The 25,058-nt window shown below is 44.7% G+C and overlaps 1 protein-coding gene across 6 annotated transcripts; it reads right to left on the reverse strand.

Annotated features, from left to right (window-relative positions):
• Window positions 1-2,815: 2,815 nt before the first annotated feature.
• LOC122928589 (nitric oxide synthase interacting protein) lies at window positions 2,816-22,862 on the reverse strand. 6 transcript variants are annotated; one of them, XM_044281573.1, is made up of 10 exons: window positions 22,766-22,792; window positions 21,711-21,793; window positions 18,436-18,537; window positions 15,731-15,836; window positions 13,514-13,595; window positions 12,393-12,534; window positions 12,122-12,243; window positions 8,399-8,586; window positions 3,668-3,776; window positions 2,816-3,100 (listed from the first exon to the last, which is right to left on the reverse strand). In XM_044281573.1, the coding sequence occupies exons 3-10, from the start codon at window positions 18,503-18,505 to the stop codon at window positions 3,029-3,031; spliced, it is 891 nt and encodes a 296-aa protein (XP_044137508.1). In that variant the 5' UTR covers window positions 18,506-18,537; window positions 21,711-21,793; window positions 22,766-22,792; the 3' UTR covers window positions 2,816-3,028. The 6 variants fall into 6 exon arrangements, with proteins under 6 accessions (XP_044137508.1, XP_044137511.1, XP_044137505.1 ...); XM_044281576.1 differs by lacking the exon at window positions 21,711-21,793 and having other exon boundaries at window positions 12,122-12,240; window positions 22,766-22,862; XM_044281570.1 differs by lacking the exon at window positions 21,711-21,793 and having other exon boundaries at window positions 22,766-22,862.
• Between the last annotated feature and the right edge of the window lie 2,196 nt (window positions 22,863-25,058).

A 25,058-nucleotide genomic window follows, 5' to 3' on the forward strand; every position in this document is an offset into this window, starting at 1 on the left:
ACCGCTCACGGCCGCGTGCGTTTGGCCTTTCTCCATTAGGATATGTTCACACAGCTAAATGTGAAGCTGTCACAGTATGTGCCAAAACACACTTTGAAATCGGCCTCCCATGGGCAATACACCCCATTGTTCAGGCAGTGATTTGTAAAAACCCACCTCAGGAAGTGGCATGACACTCCTTGCAGCATTTTGTGGTGTTTTTTTGCAATTAATCAATGGGAGGGCGTAATATACATTCTAAATACCATATTTTGCATTTTTCAAAATATGCATGGGGAAAAAACAATGTGTAAAAACTCCAGTAAACACCTGGATTTCAGATGATGATTTCCTAACCTCTTTCAGCCTCCAGCAGTCATTGTACCTTTTAGACAGATTTGATAAATGAGACCCATTGTTTATATATTTGGTTACTTTTGTTCTCTTCTGCCCCCAAAATCTAAATGAGAATGGAACTTTGCCAGTTTGTCGAATGACAGCATTATAAATATGTGATCACACTACCCAGCAAAGCAGTAAACCGCTGCGTGGCCATGAACAGGTGTACGTGGCAACCTATCAGATCTGCCCACTTACAATTTCTTCCATTCCTGTGCTGTATTCTGTCTCTCTATTATGAAGTCCGTCGCTCTTCTGCTGTGGGATACATCTTCTACATGATTCCAAGATCACGACTGTGGATCCTTATGTCCACAGAACAGTATCTGCCTCAGTATTGGCATAGACGAGGACCATACTCTGGCACAGACCCCGGCAAAAATCTTGTCCTGTGAAAGTCTTACAATTCGTTTACATGTGAATCTTCCAGTGCTCGGTTTTGTACATTTTTATTGAGCCATTTGAACAATGTGTTTGCCCTTTCCACTGTCCACAATTATTTCTTTTTAATAAAAGTGTGGATTTTTACAGAATACCTGTGTAGACTGTTTTAAATAACCGTTTAGAGGATGCCCCTCTCTCCTTCTCCCCGACACAGGTGACCAAAAATTAATGCATGCGATTTATTCTTCCATTATCTTTTACTGGTAAAACTATGCGAGACCAAATCTGTGTGTGTGTGTGGAACCTTACACCGACAACCCATTACTTTATCTGGCAATGGTGTAATGCTTCATTTCTCCTGTGGGGAGGCTGCAGGGAAATTAAACACATTGTGTTTCCCACACATTGCAAACAAAAAGGTTTGTCCAACATATACGAGTCAAACGAATTCCAAAAGAATACTTTTTAATGGCTCATACACAAGGACCGAATGTTCTGTGGTCCATAAAACAGATACTGGCCAAGGGCATGCAATTTTTATTTGCTTTTGTTAACTCCTGCAGAAATGTCCTATCCTTGTTAGCGAAACGGATGCGGACAGCACACTGTGTGCTGTCTGCATCTTTTGCCACCCCATGGAAATAAATGGCTCTGGATCCGATTTGTTGACAGAATGTACATAAACCACGGCTGTGTGCATGAGCATATTCAGCTACTGTAAGCCGTGAGCACATTACATGTATACATGGGAGGAATTTCCTCCAAGGGTGCAACATAAAGAGACAGAACTACAAAAATGATGTGATGTCTTTATTCAATATTAAACTGGAAATCCACTACACTAATGTATTTACCATTAATATTTTCTCTGCCCCATCCTTCCCCAATTAAGTTACCCTCACAGTGACATTAAAATTGGAAGAAAAAAAAAAACTCCCAGGTCATTTTATTGTAAATTTGGCGCAGAAGTCAGACAACTGAAGTGTATTTTAACCCCTTTGTGACATAACTAATTCTCTGGGAATAATCAATTCTTAGCAAGTGCCTGCAGCCTTCCTCTCTAAATAGAAGACTCATACTAACCTGTTCCCCAGGGCTCAGATCCTTCATGTTCCAGTCCTCATGGCTTCATCCGATGCTGCATTGTCGGATGCTCCACTGCAGCCGTGACGTGGCCACAAGCAGCATGTCACCGCTGAACACAGTCATCATTGGCTGCAGCGGAGCATGTGAACATGCCCATCAGCACCATGCCAGGAGCAGAACAGGGACCAGAGTGGCAGGGAGTAGGTAGATATGAATCTTCTGTTTAGCGAAGAAGGCTGTGGTCACTTGCTAAAAACTGATTATTCCTGGAAAACCCATTTAAGGCTAAAATTTGTTGTGTCACTAAGGAGTTAAAATGCAGAGTGGCTGGTCAGAAAAGCGCATCACAACTCCATTAATTTCTATGGGAGTGCCAGAGTACAGCATTCGGTCATCTTCAGCGGTCCCATAGAAATAAATGAAGTAGCGGCGTGCTTTTCTGACCAGTCGCTACGTCCAATTGAGGGGAAGGGGGGCCGGGCTCTTCTTTTCATGATCAGTGGGGGTCGGGGGATAACTTTCTATAACTGGAATTCCCCTTTTAACTGTGAAATGAAAGTTTTTAACAAATGGTCCGCACATCACAACTCTAGAACAGGAGAGGCTACAGACATGACAATTTATACACACAAATAGAATGACCTCAACTAAAAGAATAAAAAAAACAGAAGTCCACCATGTAGCCAAATGCAGAAGAGAGAGACTTATTTTTCCAAAATATTAGAATTCCTCCTTTGGAATGCAGACCGTCTAGAAAATCTGATAGATCCCAAATTAAAGGAATCTTGCAAACCGTCCTTGAGTTGATAATCCAGAACATGAGCAATCTGTAAGGCCTCATGCACACAAACGTTTTTTTTTTCTGTTTAGATTCCATTTTTTGCATTCCGTATACAGAACCATTCATTTCAATGGGTCCTCAAGAAAAACAGAATGTACTGCGTATGCATTCCGTTTCCGTATTTCCGCTCAAAAGATAGAACATGTCCTATTATTGTCCGCATAACGGACAAGGATAGTACTGTTTTATCAGGGAACAGCTGTTCCGTTCTGCAAAAAAATGAAAAAGCCATACGGTCGTGTGCAATAGGCCCAAGTCTTAATTGGAAAGAGGGGAAATGAGCTGGGAGAACACAGAGGGATTCTTGACTGCAGACAAGCAGATGACACTGTATACGTTTCACGCCTGCATCACTGGCCGAGCTTCTTTAGCTTCCAGTTGAACTCCAGATCCAGAGAATCCTGTCCCTCCCTGTAATAGAGATAATATGATCCATAAATCAGCCACAGCGATCACATTATGGTAAGCCTGCTCTTTAGTCAGCTAGAATTGGGAGGGGTTATGTGCTGCAGTACTATCTTTCCCATCAAAAGATAGGCTGTGTTCACAGCTAAGGCCTCATGCACACGACCGCTGTGTGTTTTGCGGTCCATAAATTGCAGATCTGCAAAACACAGATGGCGTCCGTGTGCTTTCCGCCATTTGCAGAATGGCACGGACAGCTATTGATATAACTGCCTATTCTTGTCTGCAAAACGGACAAGAATAGGACAGGTTATTTATTTTTTTGCGGACCATGGAACGGAGCAACGGATGCAGACAGCAACACGGAGTGCTGTCCGCATCTTTTGCGGCCCCATTGAAGTGAATGGGTCAACATCCAAGCCACAAAAACTGCGGCTCCCAAAACAACGGTCGTGTGCATGAGGCCTAATCCATACAATCCTGTCAATACCAAATCAGGAAGCAGAGCCAACATAATTGTGCGTTTCAATTTTGCTGCCTGTAATACAAAAGCTGGGCACAGAAACGACATACCCTCTGCACCACGATGATGTCCTTCTCCATCAGCTTATCCCCACTGATTGGATCAGTCATGTCTTTTTTGATGAGTTTTTCAACACATTCCAGGGTGACCACTGCTCCTCTGAATAGCAGAACATAAAATATGACATTATTCAGGAAAATTACATGACATTGGTCACCGATATCTGAAAGTCCGACATGTCCTGTACAATCTATAAAATAAATATTCAGGTCAAAACTAATGAGGCTTACCAGTTCCAGTGAATATTTTCTTCCAGGGCTCTCTAGCCTTATGTCACAAGACATCTAACTAAGCCGTGCACAAAATATTACTGGATGACGTAGATAGCATGAATCAGAGGAGTACTGTAACAGGTAAGAGCTTTTTCACATCCATGTGCGGTCAGTGTTCACCATGGACACATGGATCCAATGAATTTTCTATGTGTATTGCGACTTCTGGTCTGCAGGAAAAATGTGGGTGCACAACTTTGGCTGGTCAAAAAAAAACACAAAAAAAAAAAACACAAACACACTTCCCCTCACTGGTTCTCAAGTGATCACAGGCCATTCATATTTCATGTGACTTGTGCAAGCCAACCATTGGACTCAGCGCTCAAGTGTGCATGAATGGCGCGTGACCACTGAGGTCTTTCGTTACAGGCAGTGATCACGGGAACAATGAGCCTAAAGTCATCGCTGCAAAACCAGTGGGGACTGGAGCGGTGGACATTTAAGGTTGATGTTTTTTTCTATTATTTGTAGGTCCCTGCTCTGTGTCAATTTTTTTTTTTTTTTTTCTTCAAATCTCAGAAAACGCCTTAAATCCTATTAATATTGTCTAAATCCCCCCCTCATGCTCTCACCCGTCAAGGCATTGACTCCACAAGATTACTGTGGTATCTGGCCCAAAGACATTAGCAGCCAATTCTGTACATTATGGATTGCAGGCGTCCTGTATAGACTACACTTGTTTTTTCCAGCACATCCCAGAGATGCTTGGGAATTTGGAGGCCAACTCAACACCTTGTCTTTGTCCTCAAACCATGTCGTTAAAGTGTGCCATGGGCATTATCATGCTAAAAGAAGGCACTACCATTATGGAAAACTACTGCCTTGAAAGGGTGCACTCAGTCTGAAACAAATGTTTATGTAGGTAGTACATGTCAAGCTAACATCCACATGAGGGCCAGCACCCTGGGCTTCCCAGCAGAATGTTGCCTTCTTCCTATAGGGCATCCTGCAGCCACCGCTTTATAGTCTTAGCGACACACATGCATTTGGCCATTAACATGATGTTAAAAAAATAAATGTGATTCATCAGACCCGGCCACCTTTTTGCTCTTTCCATAATTCCATGGACCAGTACTTTGGTCAGTGGATAGGGGTCAGCATGGGCACACTGACTGGTTTCACTTGTTGCCTAATATATCCCACCTCTTACTAATCAGCAAGTTGTGTTACTGTTGAAGCTGCTCAGTGCACATACAGCCATACCCACCATATCATGAGTCAATACCACTTTCAACCACCAGGTGTCAGCATAGATCTACAAAGCTGAAGCCTACAAAAGACTGAATCACACATGTTCTGGAATACAGGTGGGGGGGGACTGGATGTCTAGACTGAAGACGAGAAAGGATGTCCGCATCACTAATGGAGACCGAAATCTAAATCAGCAAGGCAGAAAACAGCACATGCTGCATACAGTTTGTGCAACAAGCTCATGCTTAGTCAGAGTGGTATCACTAAAAATAGATAAAATGAAAATGGTCATTAGGAGATGAGGACCAAAAGTATTTGAACACCCTGTGATTTAGCAAGTTCTCCAACTTAGAAATCATGGAGGGGTCTGAAATTCACATTGTAGGTGCATTCCCACTCAGACAGAATAAAAAAAAAAAAAAAAAAAAAATCTGAAAAATCACATTGTACGATTTGTAAAGAATTGATTTGTCTTGCACTGCTGAACAGAAGTATTTAAACACCTGAGAAACAGCAAGAATTCTGGCTCTCAAAGACCTGTTACTGTGGCTTTAAAAAGTCCACCTCTACTCCACTCATTAATCCAACTTCGTAGCACCTGTCTGAGCTCTTTAAAGACACCTGTCCACCCCTTAGGCCTCGTTCACACTTCAGTGTTTGGTCAGTGATTTCCATCAGTGATTTGTGAGCCAAAACCAGAAGTGGAGCCTCCATAGACATTAGGTAGAAGGGAAAGATCTGCTCCTGTTCTATGTTTAGAGCTGCACCTGGTTTTGGCTCACAAATCACTGATGGAAATCACTGACCAAACACTGAAGTGTGAACTAGGCCTTAGTCAGTAAGACGCCAACTACTACCATGGGCAAGACCAAAGAGCTGTCAAAAGACACCAGAGACAAAATTGTGGACCTCCACAAGCCTGGAAAGGGCTACGGGGCAATTGCCAAGCAGCTTGGTGAAAATAGATCAACTGTTGGAGCAATTGTTAGAAAATGGAAGAGGCTAAAGACGACTGTCAGTCTCCCTCGGACTGGGGCTCCATGCAAGATCTCACCTCGTGGGGTATCACTGATCATAAGAAAGGTGAGGAATGAGCCCAGAACTACAAGGGAGGAGCTGGTCAATGACATGAAGAGAGCTGGGACCACAGTTTCAAAGGTCACTGTCGGAAGAACACTACGCCGTCATGGTTTCAAATCATGCATTACGCGGAAGGTTCCCCTGCTCAAGTCATCACATGTCCAGGCCCGTCTGAAGTTTGCCAATGACCATCTGGATGATCCGGAGGAGGCATGGGAGAAAGTCATGTGGTCAGATAACCAAAGTTGAACTTTTTGGTCTAAACTTCACTCGTCGTGTTTGGAGGTAAAAGAAGGATGAGTTGCATCCCGAGAACACCATCCCTACTGTGAAGCATGGGGGTGGTAACATCATGCTTTGGGGGTGCTTTCTGCGAAGGGGACAGGACGACTGCACTGTATTAAGGAGAGGATGAATGGGGCCATTTATTGTGAGATTTTGAGCAACAACCTCCTTTCCTCAGTCAGAGCATTGAAGATGAGTCGTGTCTGGGTCTTCTAACACAGTGTTTCCCAACCAGTGTGCCTCCAGCTGTTGCAAAACTACAACTCCCAGCATGCCCGCACAACCAAAGACTGTCCAGGCATGCTGGGAGTTGTAGTTTTGCAACAGCTGGAGGCACACTGGTTGGGAAACACTGTTCTAACATGACAACGACCCGAAGCACACAGCCAGGATAACCAAGGAGTGGCTCCGTAAGAAGCATATCAAGGTTCTGGAGTGGCCTAGCGAGTCTCCAGACCTGAATCCAATAGAACATCTTTGGAGGGAGCTGAAACTCTGTGTTGCTTAGCAACAGCCCTGAAACCTGACAGATCTAGAGGAGATCTGTGTGAAGGAGTGGGCCAAAATCCCTGTTGCAGTGTGTGCAAATCTGGTCAAGAACTACAGGAAACGTTTGACCTCTGTAATTGCAAACAAAGGCTTCTGTACCAAATATTAAGGGTCCATTCACACGTCCTGTTTTTTTTTCATCCTGAAAAACGGTCCGTTTTTTGCGGATACGTTGTTCCTGAAAATGTTTCCGTATGTCATCCGTTTTTTGCGGATCCGCAAAAAACGGAAACATGTATACATTTCAATAATCAAATAAAGTTGTTTGGATTTCTTTGAAAAAAAATTGAAAAAAAAAAAAAAAAAAAAAAAAATTGTTATGCGTTTCCAGGAACGGAATCCGCAAAAAACGGATGACATACGGAATGACATCCGAATGTCATCCGTTTTTTGCGGATCCATTGACTTTGTATTGTACCAGGATCCGATTTTTCAGGACAAGAATAGGACATGTTTTATATTTAAACGGACATGCGGAACGGAACAACGGAAACGGACAGCACACATTGTGCTGTCCGATTTTTTCCAGGACCCATTGAAAATGAATGGGTCCAGATCTGGTCCTGAAAAAACGGAACAGATCAGGAAAGAAAAAACGGACGTGTGAATGGACCCTAACACTGATTTTCTCAGGTGTTCAAATACTTATGTTCAGCAGTGCAAGACAAATACATTCTTTAAAAATCATACAATGTGATTAAAAAAATAAATACATTGTCTCTCAGAGTGGGAATGCACCTACAATGTGAATTTCAGACCCCTCCATGATTTCTAAGTGGGAGAACTTGCAAAATCAAAGGGTATTCAAATACTTCTGTTCCTCACTGTATATCCACATGCTATATGTGAAGGAGAATGGGGTCAGCACACGGCATCAGTATCACACTCCTCATGATATAGTGGTACTTATTTTTATGGGTTTGATATTGGTTAGTTGGACTAATTACATATAAAACTTATGACACTGATCAACTAAAAGGGGTTGTCCATCTTTTATTAAAATGGTTGTTAACCCCTGGGAACCTTTTCTGCAGACAGTGAGGCCTGACCCACGGTAGGAATCATACTTACTTGATCCATGCCCAGTGACATAACACATGGGTGACACATCACTGGTGCGGCCAGTCACTGGCCACGTGACCCAAACAAAATTGAAAGTTGACACAGGGAGACCCAAGTCGCCCGAGGTGAAGCAATAGAGCTGGAATCCAGCGGTGGGGGATCAGGTAGGTATTATTCCCACCACGTGTCCGGCCACCTACCCTTAAGATAGGCCATCACTTATTAATCACATCACAACCCCTTTAAGAGATCACAGTAATACGAGCTGCTCTAACAACTCACGAGGGCCGCAGAACTGCGCAAGGTACGGAGTTGCCCAGCATATCTCGAGTGACGGCACACACGTATCTGTCTTGCCGATTTATGAGGCCAACGCGATCCACCTTGTCATCTACTGGAGTAAACTTCACGGAGACCAAGTCTTTCATCTTCAGGGGCTTCCCGCTCATGGGGCAGTACACAGTCTTGTCCTATATGAAAACAGAAACAGCTTTATCTGGTCCTTGATAACTGGCTGCCGCCTTTTTTCTCAGTGACGCAGATGGCACCTGAGCTGAACAGAGAAGTAAATAAATCTAATCAATGATAATAGCTAAAAGGTGAACTCTGCCAAAAATGACCACCTGAAAATATGTCAGAAGATTACAGCTATGTCTCAGTTGAGATCATTGCTCATTTCTAAAAAGTACCCCAGGGCCTCAAACCCTTTATAGATGACCCCCTTCTAAATGAACAGTCATTCAAATCCATGATGCTTTGCTTACAACGTTGTGTTTTCATAGGCAGTACTAAGTAAAACTAAGTTTTAGGCAGGTGTGGCAAAAATTCTGCAAAGCAAGAATGCTTTCAGAAATAGATGCGTTAGGCTATTTTCACACTTGCGGCAGAGTGATCCGGCAAGCAGTTCAATCTGCGGATCCGTCTGACAAATGCATTGCAAGAACGGATCTGGCTCTCAGTTTGTCATAAGGACGGTATTTTTAATGCTGGATCCTGCACTAATACATTTCAATGTAACTAATCCAGAATTTTGGACAAAGAATACCGCAGCATGCGGCGGTATTTCCTCTGTCCAAAACGCTGTTCAGTGACTGAACTGAAGACATCCTGAACGAACTCTCTCCATTCAGAATGCATGGGGATAAAACTGATCAGTTCTTTTCCGGTATAGAGCCCCAAGGACGACACTCAGTGCCGGAAAAGAAAAACGCTAGTGTGAAAGTAGCCTTACTAGTTTATTTTTACCAATTAACAAAATGCAAAGTGAAGCATGGTGGAGGTTCCTTGCAAGCATGGTGGAGGTTCCTTGCAAGTTTGGGGCTGCATTTCAGCAAATTGAGTTGGGGATTTGGTCAAGATTAAAAAGGAGGAGTTTTCTGGGATTTTAATATTGATGACCTATCCTTGGGATAGGTCATCAATATCAGATCAGTGGGGGTCGACACCCGGCAGCCCCGATCAGCTGGAAGAAGAGAAGGCCATGCTCAGTGCAAGCACAGCCTTCCCTTTAGGCCTCATGCACACAACCGTATGTATTTTGCTCGCAAACAACGGATCCGCAAAAAAATACGGATGACGTCCGTGTGCAATCCGTGTTTTGCGGAACAGAACAGCTGGGCCCTAATAAAACAGTACCATCTTTGTCCATGATGCGGACAATAATAGGAGATGTTCTATTTTTTTGCAGAACGGAAATACAGACATACGGAAACGGAATGCACACGGAGTAACTTCCGCTTTTTTGCAGACCCATTGAAATAAATGGTTCCATATACGGTCCGCAAAAAAACGGAACGGACACAAAAAAAAAAAATACATTTGTGTGCATGAGGCCTTATTCTTTACCTGCTCACCATCGACATTGCAGCGGTGAGCAGCTGTAAATACTTCTATGGGACGACTATGTAGTATACACTTGAATAGGAAGGAGCGTCCCGTGGAAGTGAATGAGACAGCTTGTAATTACACCCGCTCACCGCTGCAATGTTGACGGCTAGCAGGTAAACAATGAACGAAGCGCGGCCTTCTCTTCAACCAGCTGAACAGCAGGGTCTGGAAGATAGATCATCAATTTTAAAATCCTGGAAAATCAATGTCAACTATCTTCAGCATAAAGAACAAGGGCTGGAAGTGAATGATATGGCCCCCACAGAGTCCTAATCTCAACATTATGGAGTTTGTCTGGGATTACATGAAGAGACTTTTGGGCATATCTATATCCACAGAAGATCTGTTGTCAGTTCATGTCTGGAACAACCTCCCTGCTGAGCTCCTTTAAAAACTGTGTGCAAGTGTACCGCAAAGAACTGATTTAATTTAGATCTATCTTTTATTAATTCACTTTGCATTCTGTTAATTGATGAAAATAAACTATTGACAATTTTTTCAAGCATTCTTACTTTGCAGCATGTTTTCCACACCCTCCTAAAACTATTACACAGTACTGCACATCACCTCTGCGAACATCTTATCCAGTCAAAACCATATTGATTTGACTGGATTTCCCCTTTATGGGCAACCATACAATGTATAACAATTTATGTACATGGGTACAAAGCAACAAAGGTAATGTACATCCCGAGATCTTATTGGCAATACCAAGCACAACCGCTATACAACGTACGGCACTGTGCTGTGCCTTCTCAAGCAGCTGATTGCCAGAGGTCCCAGGTGTTGGACTCCCACTTATCAGATACTGATGACCTATCCATTAGCAGTGTGGTCAATAAAGCTTGGATCAAAGATTTGTGAGCGAAAAGACAATGTGGCACAATGGCCTTTTCATTCTACAGATCGGTGGGGGTCCTCACTCGCAGACTCTACTGAGAAGGGCCTCCGGGGCTTCTAATTAGAGTGTAATCTAGCTGGATTCTACATTTTCCTGAGTTGTGTAGGTCAGAAAGCCCAGGAGTCTGAAAGTGTAGGCCCCAACTGTGGAAGCCATCTTGTCACTGGTAGACAATTTTTAATCAAAAATCTGTGCAAAGAGCTCCTAATTTTCATATAGTAAACATAGCAATAATGCAATTCAGATTTACCCACTTTTCCAGCGTTTGCATGCATCTTTGCGCATGGAGCAGTGTGCTGCTGTATATACAGTTTGCTTCTACTGAGAGTGGTACATTTAGGGTACTTTCACACTTGCGGCAGGACGGATCCGGCAGGCTGTTCACCCTGTCGGATCAGTCCTTCCGCTGTTACGCCGTACCGCTGCTCCGTCCCCACTGACTAATGGGGACGAGGGGCGGCGCTCCTGCGCAGTACGGCAGTTCGCGGTCAGAGGCCGCCGGACTAAAAAGTCGGACATGCAGGACTTTTAGTCCGGTGGCCTTTCGCCGTGCACTGCCATACTGCGCCGGAGCGCTGCCCCCGTCCCTATGAACAGCCTGCCGGATCTGTCCTGCCGCAAGTGTGAAAGCACCCTTACAAATACTACTTTCTGAGTGTCTTCACTGCAGCAGTCTGATAAGAACTTGTGATGTCAAATGCACCCTATAGTTCCCCACAATCCCTGATCTGACTCCCTTATCTGTGGTAAGAAACCTTGCCAGAGACCTTCACAGAAATGGGACACAAACTTAGTGCAGGAGACTGGTAGAGTTAAAGAGACTTCCAGGACTAGAATACTGAAGGATTATCCGTAGGCTAAGCCATCCAGATGTGGGGGGTCATGCTTGCACACTATGGGAAAAGGTGCTGGCCTCTCTGGGGGCTGGGACTGTGGGAGCGTGCAGAGCAGTGACTTTTCCTGTAGTGTGCAAGCATGTCCACCGCTGGATTGCAGGGTGGTCATAACCATGGAAACCAGCAGTGTATAATGTGATGGGGAAATGAATCCAGCCAGCGAAGGAAGCAATATGGAAAATCACAATACATTAGTAAGTGCCTTCTGTTAACTTGTCTATGTGATCAATGCCTCTCTAAACCATATTTAATACCCAATGTCCAGGATCAGAGATAACTGTTCTACCACTTGGGGATTAGCTCATGGAGAGCGAGACTCACCGGCTTCTTCACAAGTGTAGTTTTCGCTTCTGGTGTCAGTGATGGGATCCAAAAGCTAGGAAGTTGCTTAGACTTGTCCTCACTGCTGCTGCCCGCCTCTGCCGTCGTCCGGCTGCTCTCTGCTGATGAAAAAGGTAACAAAACAAAAACTTCATATCACAAATGTAAGGTAAAATCAGACACTGGTATTTTTCTGCTCTTCTTATATGCAGTGCAATAAAGATGACAGTGCAGAGCACGTCGTATGACAGACATGAGGCGAGGACATTACCTGCCTTGCTTGTAAAAGGATTAAGTGGTTTACTGATGATTGACATTTCTTTTTCAAGGAATCCTTTCATTTTAGATTCTTTGGCAGCTTTGTTTAATTCCTCCATTTCTGTTTTTTTCTCGTTCTTCTGTTTCTCATAGGCCTGTGTGATACAGAACAATACACTGTATTATCCAATACTGAAAACTACTGTATTTGTGGGTTAGGCTACTTTCACACTTGCATTGTTGTTTTCCGGCATTGAGATCAGTCATACTGGGGGAAAAAAAAAAAAAAAAAAGTCTCCGTTTAGGGTACTTTCACACTACCATTATTCTTTTCAGGCATTGAGTTCCGTCCTAGGGGCTCAATACCGGAAAAGAACTGATCAGTTTTATCCTAATGCATTCTGAATGGAGAGCAATTAGTTCAGGATGCATCAGGATGTCTTCAGTCCAGTCTTTTTGCCTTTTCAGGACATAGATAATACCGCAGAATGCTGCGGTTTTATCTCCGTCCAAAATTCCGGAACACTTTTTCAAATTGAAATGCATTAATGCCGGATCTGGACCGGAGTGTTCCGGTAAAACGGATCCGGCATTGCGGTCCGGTGACGGAATACTCTGCCACAAGTGTGAAAGTAGCCTTGGTGCTTATGCATTCTGAATGGAAAGAGATCCATTCAGGATGTCTTCCATTCCAGCAGCATTAGGTTTTGTATCCAGTCATAAAAACGGGGGGAAAAATAAATAAAAAATAATACCACACACAATCTGGTACTGAAAACAATGTAAGTCATTGTGACAGATCAGTTTTTTTCCCGTTTTGATTTCATACAACCAAATCTTAACGGAACGAATACATGGCAGATTTCTCCACAATGTGAAAACAACTAAAGGCCACATTCAGTGCTGGATTCTGCACAACCAGCAGCAAATTTACAAGAAAAAGCTAGTAAATAGAGTACTATAAACCCGCCAATGTATCAGACTTTTCCCTCTACACCTTTAAGGGCTTCTTGCTGACTTTCACACACCGAAATTCATATTATATATAGATTCACAGCAGATAAACACATTTATCCTCCATGCCTGGACTCGGACAATCTTCATTCTAAGAATAAATAATCACTAATGTTTTACCTTCATCTGACGAGCAATCTCCCTTTTATGGTGTAAGATATACTCCAAAATGGCTTCCTTCTCATAAATGTATCCATCTGACCTGGAAAAGCAAGAAAGAAGACTTAGTCCACCTGGGTTATCCCATGTAGGGTTGTTGCGGGTATCGAAATTTCGATACCCAATCAATACTTTTGTCTTAAAATCAATACGATACCGGGATTTCCATTTTTTCGATACTGGGCTGCGCAGTCTAGTATCTCTGAACATGAGCGCGCTGCTGTCAGCGCGCTCATGGTTATTCTGCAGCACAGGGGAGAATGAAGCCACCAATGAATGGCACTGCCACCAATGAACGGAGAGAGGGGCGGACGCACTGCACCACCAATGATAGGGCTTTTCCTACACAGAGTGGCGCCTAGCGATGTCCCAGCATTTACTATTATTCCTGGGCGCCGCTCCGTTCGCCCTGCAGTGCCCCATTACAGTCTCCTCTCCTGCTCCATATGCTAACTGCTATCGGAGCAATGGGGAGGAGACATCAGCTTCTCTAGTGGGTGTTCCTTCTCCCTGAGCTGCGATTGGACAGCGCTACAGCCAGGGAGAAGGAACGCCCACTAGAGAAGCTGATGTCTCCTCCCCATTGCTCCGATAGCAGTTAGCATATGGAGCAGGAGAGGAGACTGTAATGGGGCACTGCGGGCGAACGGAGCGGCGCCCAGGAATAATAGTAAGTGCTCGGACATCGCTGGGCGCCGCTCTGTGTAGCCTAATACTTAAAGTCTGGACCCACGTCTTTAACACATAAATTCAGGAGGCAGGTGCCAGCAGCAGAATCGCATTGCTGGCACCCTGCCCCTGACAGGGAGCTGCTGATCTGCTGCCAGTACCCGCCTCCTGTATTAAGGGATAATTATCATTGGTGGCACAGTGTGCACACCCCTCCAGTATTAAAATCATTGGTGGCAGTGGTCACTGGGTACTCTCCCCTCCCCCTCATTGGTGGCACAGTGGCAGCTTCTGATCTGAGCCCCAGCAGTGTAATCCTGGGGATCTGACCGGTTACCATGGCAGCCAGGATGCTACTGAAGCCCTGGCTGCTATGGTAACATCCCCGATGCTGTGTGTACTATGCACATGGCAGCAGGGACAGTGTGAAGTCCTATTCACCCTGATAGAACTCTATCAGGGCGAATAGGACAAGGGATGAAAGATCCCAGGTTCTCCCCCTAAAAGTCATTAAATAAAAAGTGTAAAAAAATATAAAAATATATAATTTTAAAATCCCCACCAAAATATTAAGTATGAAGCACCTCCTTTCCCAATTTCACATATAAAACAATAAATAAATATATTACATATCGCCACGTCAGAAAAGTCCAAACTATTAAAATATTTTTTTTTTAAAAATCTATGCAGTAAACGCCGGAACAGAAACAATAAATAAAAACTGTGCAATTCGCCATTTTTAAAATGCGGAATGCACGTGGCTTTTTTGGGTTTATTTTTTCACGTGGTATCGAGTATCGCAATACTTTTTTATGGTATCGAAACCGATTTAAAAATTTGGTATCGCAGCAACTCTAATCCCATGAACAGTATTAGTTTCAATGAATAGGACACATTGAAATGAAGTCTCATTACAATAGAGATGCAATTATATTATATATTAGTAGGATCGCTGGGCTTTTGTATGAGGACTATTTTCTATGTAGGGGATGAAGACCGGAGAACAGAGCTTTGGAAACTGTGGGACGAGGTTACTAAGCTGACGGTAATGTTCTCCTGGGAGATGCAGTTGCTTAACAAGCACATGTGAGGAGCTTCTGCCCACCCACAGAAAGTGAAGAGACTAGAGCTGCACTAGAGGGCTGCATTTTATGCATTGATATAGTTAAAATAATGTTGTATGTTTTTAACTCATGTGATAATTGATAACCCCTTTAATGAGGATTACGTTGTATACATATATGGTCTATTAGAAAAGCCATATGAAGTGAACATGACTATAAAATCAAGTCGATCCTAAGCAGGCCTGACAAAAGGTGCGGATGATGTTATGGCCCGAAAGTGCATTACAGTAACAACCCATCTTCGGCTCCAGTAACAAAGAAATGATACATTGCTATTGGACTGCTGTCTGAAGTCATTTTTCTCCATAGCTTCATAATCAGCAAGCGTTCACTACTTATGGGGCTTTAATGCAGATTCTTTGAGGCGCCTGCTTAGGACACTTACGTCACTACAGGGTCTTTACACGGCTGTAGGGACAAGCAACAACAGTCAAAATCTTTCACGGCATCTTTGCTGAGACGAACTGTCTGCGTGCCGTATCCAGAGGCAGCTGAAAAGACAAGAAGTCAATGTATGATCATCGAAGCAGAAATGGATGCCTGCATGCTATATATGAATCTACTGCTCTGCAGAGATTCTATTTCTCATAACCAACATTGTAAAGCAGGCCGTCCTATATGCACCATACTAGTGAACCCCCATGAATTGCTCTAGATGCTTTGTTTTACATGTGGCGATACCTCATGGACACAATGTGCCGTGCATTTCTCTAACAGCTAAGCAGGTTTGCTTCCAGTAGAGATCACCCCCAATCGTTTTATCACAGGAGGACTTACAACTTGAGCCTGGCTTATGTTTAAATTCTATACAGAGAGGTATGGTTTGAACTTAAAGGGCTTCGGTCACCCTCAAAACACAAATTATATATTTTTTTGGGGGTTTGTTAAAATCCTTATTTAACGACTATTCCCTATATAAGGGCTTCGTTTCCTTACAAATCAATCTTTTAAAATATGCAAATCACTTCACTACCAGCAAGTAGAGCGTCTACTTGCTGGTAGCCGCCGCAAAAAAAAAACGCCCCCTCCTCCTGTTGATTGAAAGGGCCAGCGAGCGCTCTCCTGCTCCGGCTGGCCCTGTCATCATTTCAAATCCTGCGCCTGTCTTCATTCGGCGCAGGCGCTCTGAGAGAAGGACGCTCGCCTCCTCAGCACGCCTGCGCCGATGACGTCACCGAAAGAGAAGACGTCATCGGCGCAGGATTTGAAATGCTGACAGGGCCAGCCGGAGCAGGAGAGCGCTCGCTGGCCCTGTCAATCAACAGGAGGAGGGGGCGTTTTTTTTTTGCGGCGGCTACCAGCAAGTAGACGCCCTACTTGCTGGTAGTGGAGTGATTTGCATATTTTAAAAGATCGATTTTTAAGGAAACAAAGCCACAGACAAAAGATAAGAGACTTATATAGGGAATAGTCGTTAAATAAGGATTTTAACAAGCCCCCCCAAAAAATATATAATGTGTTTTGGGGGTGACAGAAGCCCTTTAAAGGGAATCTGTCACCTATTTTGACCATATAAAACCATTAACATAGCAATGTGCAATAAAGTACCTTCATTCCACTTTTCATTCTGATTAAAAAGCGATTTTTCTGATATGCAAATAAAGTCTCCAGGTGCCCAGAGGGGCATTATACTCTGCTCTAGTGCCCAGTAACGCCCCCCTGCAGTGTCCAGCCCGCCTCCTAAGAAATAAATGTCCTCCCACATACTTGCCGAACTGCACCACCCCCTCCCCACTACGTCATTTAATTTATTCACTGCACAGTCCTTGCTTCCTCCTCTCTTGGCCTCCAAAATCCTGCACATGTGTAGTATCGCTGAGTGCCTGCGCCCGTACGATACTCCTGCTCCAGAGGGAAACAGCCTCAATAGTGTCACTGGGCATGCGCCGAGGCCAGTGACGCAATCAGAGCGCTGTTGCCCTCTGGAACAGGAGTATTGTACAGGCGCAGGCACTCAGTGATACTGCGACTGCGCGGGATTTTGAAGGCCAAGAGAGGAGAAAGCAAGGAAGGTGCAGTGAATAAATTAAATGACGTAGCGAGGAGGGGGCGGCGCCGTTCGACGAGTATGTGGGAGGACATTTATTTCTTAGGAGGCGTGCTGGGCTTGGAAGAAAGGCGGGCTGGGAACTGCAGGGGACGTTACTGGGCACTAGAGCAGAGTAATAACGCCCCTCTGGGCACCTTGAGACATCATTTGCATATCAGAAATTTTTTATCAGAATGAAAAGTGGAATAAAAGAAATATAATGAGACACCACATGCCCGCAAAGCCCATGAATGTGTAGTAGTGCAGATCAGGCTGCCTTCACATCCGCATTGGAGGCTCCATTAGGGGCCTTCGTCGCAGATTCCTTTAAAAATTCCAGACAAAATAGCACTGCAGGCTGTGCCAGTTTGGTAAAATGCTGGCCCTCTCCTAGAACAGAGCAGAACACTAAATACAGCCCTAATGTAAATGAAGCCCAAGAGATGACTTGGCAGATATCCATTCCATATGACCCCCTCCTGTCTGTCCTAGTGTACCATCGGTCCTGAGACAGACGCTCCTAAACTGACAGGATATTAGCGAGTTCTAGAGAGGAGCAAATCAATTCTTACAAACAAATCCATCCATCCAATGGAGTTCTTGAGCAGCTCCCCCTTGATTTACAGGGACAGACATCTTGCCTAGCCCTGTCAATCACACGCCTGCACCATTAGTGGGAGTAGGGGCACAAGCACGGAGGCTACCAGAGCAGCGCAGATATCAACTGCACATACGCAGCTACACTTCCAGGTATGGGTATACATTCCGCATAGAAACGGCATAGACTTGTACACTCCAACACTGTGAAAATACAGATTTAGGTCTCATGCACACTAACATATTTTTTTTCCGTGTCCGTTCAGTTTTTTTTGCGGACCGTATGCGGAACCATTCATATCAATGGGTCCGCAAAATAAAAACGGAAGGAACTCCGTGTGCATTCTGTTTCCGTATGTCCGTTCTGCAAAAAAAAAAAATAGAGCATGTCCTACAATACATAGGGTCTTGTTGCAAGAGGCCTTAAAAGCAAAAAAAATAATAAAAGCCAGATTGCTACTGACCTGTATCTTTCTTTTTCTCATAGTAGGTGTAGACAGCCCCAGCTGTGCAGTTTTTTCCATGCCTTGTCATTTTCTGTTTTTGTGCGAGAAGACTGTAAGAAACTACAATAAAATAAAAATAAAGAAAGAAATAGTGCAGCATGTTTGCCGAAAACATGTAATGCTTGAAAGAAATAAGAGCTGCTGTGGATGTGGCCTACACTCAAACAATTAGGCCCAGAAGGGCCACTATTTGGCAAAAAGGGAACAGCTACTACACACACTCCTCAACGTTGAAACTGCAGAACCAAGAAGAAAAAGGCATAAAGTTCTGCAGATCAAGGAATTAGCAGGTGTCGCTAAAGTCTGCAAAGGACATTTTCAAGCACCTAGCTCCAATCTGTGATATGTGAAGGGGCGCATAAAAGTCATATAAAAAGCCTAGGTTTTGTAGCCACATGAAACCTCAAAAAAATAATAATCGGAACAAATCATGTGGGATAATTTTGTGATGTCTCCTGTTCATCGACGAGCCAGCTATCTCCACTTGTCACAAACTGAGAGGGACAGAATCCTTAGGGTCCATTCACACGTCCGTAAGTGTTCTGCGGATCCGCAAAACACAAACACTGGCAATGTGCGTTCCGCAATTTGCGGACCGCACATCGCCGGCACTATAAAAGAAAATGCCTAATCTTGTCCGCAATTGCGTACAAGAATAGGACATGTTCTATTTTTTTTCGGAAACGGAAGTGCGGATCCGCAAATGCGAGTGCAGACAGCACATTTCAGCCCTATTGAAAATTAATGGGTCTGGTCTGCACCCGTTCCGCAAAATTGCGAAACGGATGCGGACCCATTTTGCGGATGTGTGAATGGACCCTTAAACTGAGAGACCTTGGTTTATCACTCCAGCAGATGGCTATGTGGCTAGGCTGAGAGGTCAGTGCTCTTCAGCGTTGTGTGTCCTGGTGGTTGGGAGAACAACGACTAACTGGAATGACAGCAAGAGGTGCACAGGGAGGAACCTCTGCACGGACGGATCATCTGAGTAGACGTCACATCTCAAGCCCAGGACAGCAAACAGTGTCTACACAAACCATCAGAATTCGTTTGCATGATATTGGGCTACGAGCCAGACATCCAGCTCCAGGTGCTCCACTGACCTCACGGCACCGCTCTCAAGAGCTATCATGGTGCACAGCAAGACGGCAATGGGGGCTGGAACGGAGGTCTATTCTCTTCAGCGACTAAGGGTCCATTCACACGTCCGTTGTTTCTTTCCTGATCTGTTCCGTTTTTTGCGGAACAGATCTGGACCCATTCATTTTCAATGGGTCCTGAAAAAAATAAAATAAATGAATGGGTCCAGATCTGGTCCGGATCTGTTCCGCAAAAAACGGAACAGATCAGGAAAGAAACAACGGACGTGTGAATGGACCCTAATACTGTTTTTGTCTCGGATGCAATGATAGCTGGAGATTGGTTCGGACACCATGTGGACAAGGCCATGAAGATGCGCCCACATAGGAAAGTCACACAGGTCCCACTCCTCGGATTACGGTATGGGGTGGCATAATGTACAGTAGCCGGACCCCTCTAGTCTCCATTTCAGGTACACTAGCAGCTCGGCGTTACATTGATTTGGTTATGGAACTAGTTGTACAGCCATTTCTCCAAAGTGACCCAGGAGCCGTTTTCCAAATACCATGCTGCATGTAGCTCGTGCTACTGTGAGCGTGGCCTAAACATACTACCATGGCCTGCAGCTTCTCCAGACTTGTCTTCCATTGAGCACATCTGCAAAAGGAGCTGCCAGCAGTGGATCTTGATGATCTGTGTGCCCACCTGCATTCAATGCAGCAGAACATTCCTCAGACAACCATTAATAACAGGTGGCGCTTATACTCGGCATTGAATACATCAAGATGGTTTAAATGTCTTGTTCCCATTTTTTATTTATTTTTTTAAATCATTTGCACATCATTAACATGCTCATCAGTCCAGTGATTTCCATAAGTCCATGACTTTTCTGTCCTGGTGTTGCAATTTAAGTGTTAATTGTATCCAAGGGTAGAACCAAAAATCTGTGTTACTTGCGGAATTTGCTGCGGCATTACCATGGATTTTACCCCCTGCTACACCGAAAGAAGTGAATTGTGGGCTAAAAATTTCACAGAAACTGACATGCTGTGCAATTTAAAATCCAGACCACAGGTCACTTTCCAGCACCACGTGGACGAGATTTACAAACTCATCCGCTCGGCTGTGGATTTTACCTATGTAAATCCACAGGTAAAATCCTGTGGCAACTCTGTCCTGCATGCACTTACCTTAAAAGCCCGTACACAAGGCGGAATTTGCCAGTGGAATTTCGTCATGAACACCACCAATATTGACAATGGGATTGGCCCCAAGGGTTCCTTCACATGGCAGATTTTGATGTAGAAAATGTGTTCAATTCATTTGAATGTTTTTTTAGTGAGAAGCATATAGATTTCTGCAAGCCCCATTTAAGTGAATGGAACTGACTTTAAACCGCAGACTTGTGTGAAGGCAGCCTTAGTATCTTGCAGGTGCCCCAAAATGAACTGTCTTATTTTTGACAACCCTTTTCTCGACACAAGGATCCACTTGCGAGGAGGCGATTGCTGCTTATGGAAACCATCAAAAGTCCTCTGCTTTTAGTGGCGAGAGCCATGCATTACTGATTTACACTGAATGAGCAAAACGTAAAGGGGTTTTCTGAGATTTAAATACTGATGATCTATCCTCGATAGATCATCTGATCGGTCGGGGTCCAACACCAGGGACCCCCAGTCTTCTCGCACCTCACCAAGCACAGCGCCATATATTGTATAGCAACTGTGCTTGGTATGTCAGCTCGGCCCCATTCACTTGGGGCTGAGCTGCTCTTAGGCCACGTGACCGATGAATGTGTCATCATTCGGCCTAGGAAAAGCAGACAGAAGGCCGCTGCGCTCACCGGAGCGCATCGGCCTTCTCAAACAGCTGATCAGCATGGGGTTTCCATGGTTACGACCACCTTGCAATCCAGCAGTGGGGGTCGTGCTTGCACATTAGAGGAAAAGGTTCTGGCCTCTCTGAGGGCCAGGACCGTGGGAGCTCGCATAAGCATGCACAGCCGTTGCCACCCCAGCCCCCTCGTATCCGCGCTGCAGCGGTGGCCGTCACCCCTGGAAACGAGCAGTGAATAATGTGATGGAAAAATGAAATCACGCCAGCAAAGGAGGCAATATGGATAATCACAATACATTAGTAAGTGGAAAATCTACCTTTTTTTCAGCGTGAATACAGGGCTTGCAAAGGGCTTAGCCGCCGAGAGGTGGGGTCGACCCTTTCAGGACGGGTTCCCAGCCTGTAGGCAGGGATAGTTTTAGTGACATTACAGGGAAATAACTAGATGTTCTGGACTCATCAGCACTCCTATCTACTAATCAAACTGAGTAACAATGGACTATTATTTAGTCCTCTGACGCCCTGTAATTTTCACCCACATATGTGATTATAATATTTTGTATTGAGATTTATATTGGGGTATTCATCACAATTTTATTAAAGGGGTTATCCAATACTATAATCTGCTCCCCCCCCCCCCCCCCATGAATATACTTACCTAGCTCCCCGTGCTGCTGTTGCTTCTCCCCATGCGTGGATGAAAATCTGGTGTCAGGAGAAGCAGCGGTGACAGGGATGTGCCTCCCTAGTATCACGGGTGACGCTAGGGAGGCTCGTCCCTTCTGTCACCTATCATTGGCTGCTCCCGACACCCGATGTTTTCATCCAAGCACGGAGAGAAGCAACAGCGGCACAGGGAGCCGGGTAAGTATATTCAGTGTGAGAGGCCCGACATAATATTGGGGAGGGGGGGGGGGGGGGCAGCTCATAGTACTGGATAACCCCTTTAATTGTTGAAATATGTGATCAGCCAGTTGAAGAGAAGGTGCGTGCTGTGCCAACGCAGCCCTCTATAAGTGATCAGCGGGTGTCCTGAGGATTGGTCATCAATACAAATAGCTCTGAAAACCCCTTTAAAAAGTTGTCTACATGATAAGTGCCATTTGTTGAAGTGAGACCGCCCCTTTAATATCCTAATCCTGGAAAACACATTAAGGCCATGTTCAGATGTGACAGCATTACTATGGATTTAACATAACAGTAATGCTGTCCTACAGACTGCTGGAGAGCTGTAGGTCAGAGACTACTTCATCATAGACACCACACCGGAAACCAGCTCCAAACTACAAGTCCCGGCATTCCTCCTCAAGCGTCCGAAAGAGGTCAATTACAGAAAAATGTACGCAGTTTAAAGAGATGAGAACCGACTTACCGGCCGACACTCACCGCACAGATGGCACGAGCCTGCACTCCCTGAACCTTGTTTACCTCGGAAATGTCGCTCTCCACTGAACCACGGGAGTCGCAAGGTAATGACGTAAAGCGCTGGCTGTGGATGACACGTGACCAGGAGAGGGGCGGGGCGAACATTAGCTTGTACCTATTCTGATTAGGACGTTTGGGCGGGAAGTAGATGGTTTGGCTCTGTGTAAACAATTGGGTGTGAGGCTGAGGCAGTGACGTCACTGACACTGTGGAGACACAATAAACATGAATCTCGTATAACTGTACTCCCGGCTATGTGCTCTGTAATACAGTAGAACAGTATGGCATTTGCTGAGGTGAATATTAGTTCTCAGGTGGAACAGACCTGCTGGGAGTTATAACTGGGCGCCAAGCTATAGGAAATCAGCCCTTTGCTGTATGGATGCAGGACGCGTTTCCACCAGGGCAAATGTAAGAAAATATAGACTTGAGATGGAAAATTGGGTTACAAGACCCACCTCAATGGCTCCCCTCACCCCAGTACTGTAACAGCTATAGTTCCCCCTATCAGTTTCCTCCACCATAACAAGTAGTGATGGGCATTCCCACTCTTTTTAGTGATCCTGAGGGATGAGCGAACTTGTGTTTTCAGGTTCGGGTTATCTAAGAATTCCGTTATGGATTCCGCTACCACGGACCATTATGCCAAAATCCTTTATAGGCTACTGCTGTTCTATACGAGGAAATCAATTTTGCTCAACCGGAAGCCCCCGAAAAAACCAACGCTGTCACACTGGATGATCCAGCTTATTAATGCTACATTATCTATGTATAAACTAACTTATGAAGCCAGGGGTATTCCTGAGAAATTCGGAAAGATTTGGGACATCTGGCTTTGTCACAGTGTGATTGGGCTGGAGTAGTTAAAGGGCTTCTGTCACCCCACTAAAGTCATTTTTTTTTTGGGGGGGGGGGGGCTAGTTAAATTCCTTATACTGCGATATATGAAAATATAATGCTCTTACTTACTTTCCTTCAGCAGTTTCCTCTAAAAACAAACTTTTATAATATGTAAATGAGGTCTCTACCAGCAAGTAGAGCGTCTACTTGCTGGTAGCCGCCGCAAAAAAAACGCCCCCTCGTCCTGTTGTATTGACAGGGCCAGCTGCGATCTCCTCCTCCGGCCGGCCCTGTCAGCATTTCAAAAATCGCGCGCCTGTGTTCATTCGGCGCAGGCGCTCTGAGATGAGGAGGCTCGCCTCCTCACAACTCCCTCAGTGCGCCTGCGCCGATGACATCACCGAAAGAGAAGATGTCATTGGCGCAGGCGCACTGAGGGAGTGCTGAGGAGGCGAGCCTCCTCATCTCAGAGCGCCTGCGCCGAATGAACACGTTTTTTTGAAATGCTGACAGGGCCGGCCGGAGGAGGAGATTGCGGCTGGCCCTGTCAATCAACAGGACGAGGGGGCGTTTTTTTTGAGGCCCTACTTGCTGGTAGAGACCTAATTTACATATTATAAAAGTTAGTTTTTATAAGAAACTGCTGAAGGAAAGTAAGTAAGAGCATGATATTTTCATATATCGCAGTATAAGGAATTTAACTAGCCCCCCCCCCCCCCCCCCAAAAAAAAAAAATGACTTTAGTGGGGTGACAGAAGCCCTTTAAGGCATGTCCAGGTCACTGCCAGTATGAATGTGTGTGTGAACGGGGGCAGACACTGAGGAGGAATGCAGTTTCACGGCTGCTGCGGAATGTTTTAGGCAGCCTCTACGCTTGAAGGCGCATCATCTTTACGCAATCTTGTTATCTTGTCTGTCAACTTGAATGTGACGGTTGAGGTTTGCAATGTTGTTGTGGGGGGTTGTTATCTTCCCTGTTTTGTTTTGTTTTTTTCTCTTGTGAAAATGGAAAAATAAAGCCTATTAAAAAAAAAGCCCTGTGTAATGTAATAAAAAGCTGCAAAAGTTATTATGGTAGTCGAACAAATAAAAAAGTTACAAGTGTTTGAACCATGTGCGCTAAATCACTAAAAAGTGACTGGTCATTAAGGCCTTTTTTTAAGGCCTGGTCATTAAAGGGTTAACCAATAAGTGCCTCATACACACGACCGTACGTTTTCTTTTGGTCCGCAGGACACCAGCCATGTGCGTTCTGCATTTTGCAGAACGGAGTTACGGATGTGGACAGCACATGGAGTGCTGTCTGCATCTTTAAAAGCCACGTTGAAGTAAATTGGGTCTGCATCCGAGCCACAAAAAAATGGCCGTGTGCTTAACCCCTAAGGGAAAGTGCGTACTGG

This window comes from Bufo gargarizans, chromosome 2 (assembly GCF_014858855.1).
Source record: "Bufo gargarizans isolate SCDJY-AF-19 chromosome 2, ASM1485885v1, whole genome shotgun sequence".
NCBI lineage: Eukaryota > Metazoa > Chordata > Amphibia > Anura > Bufonidae > Bufo > Bufo gargarizans.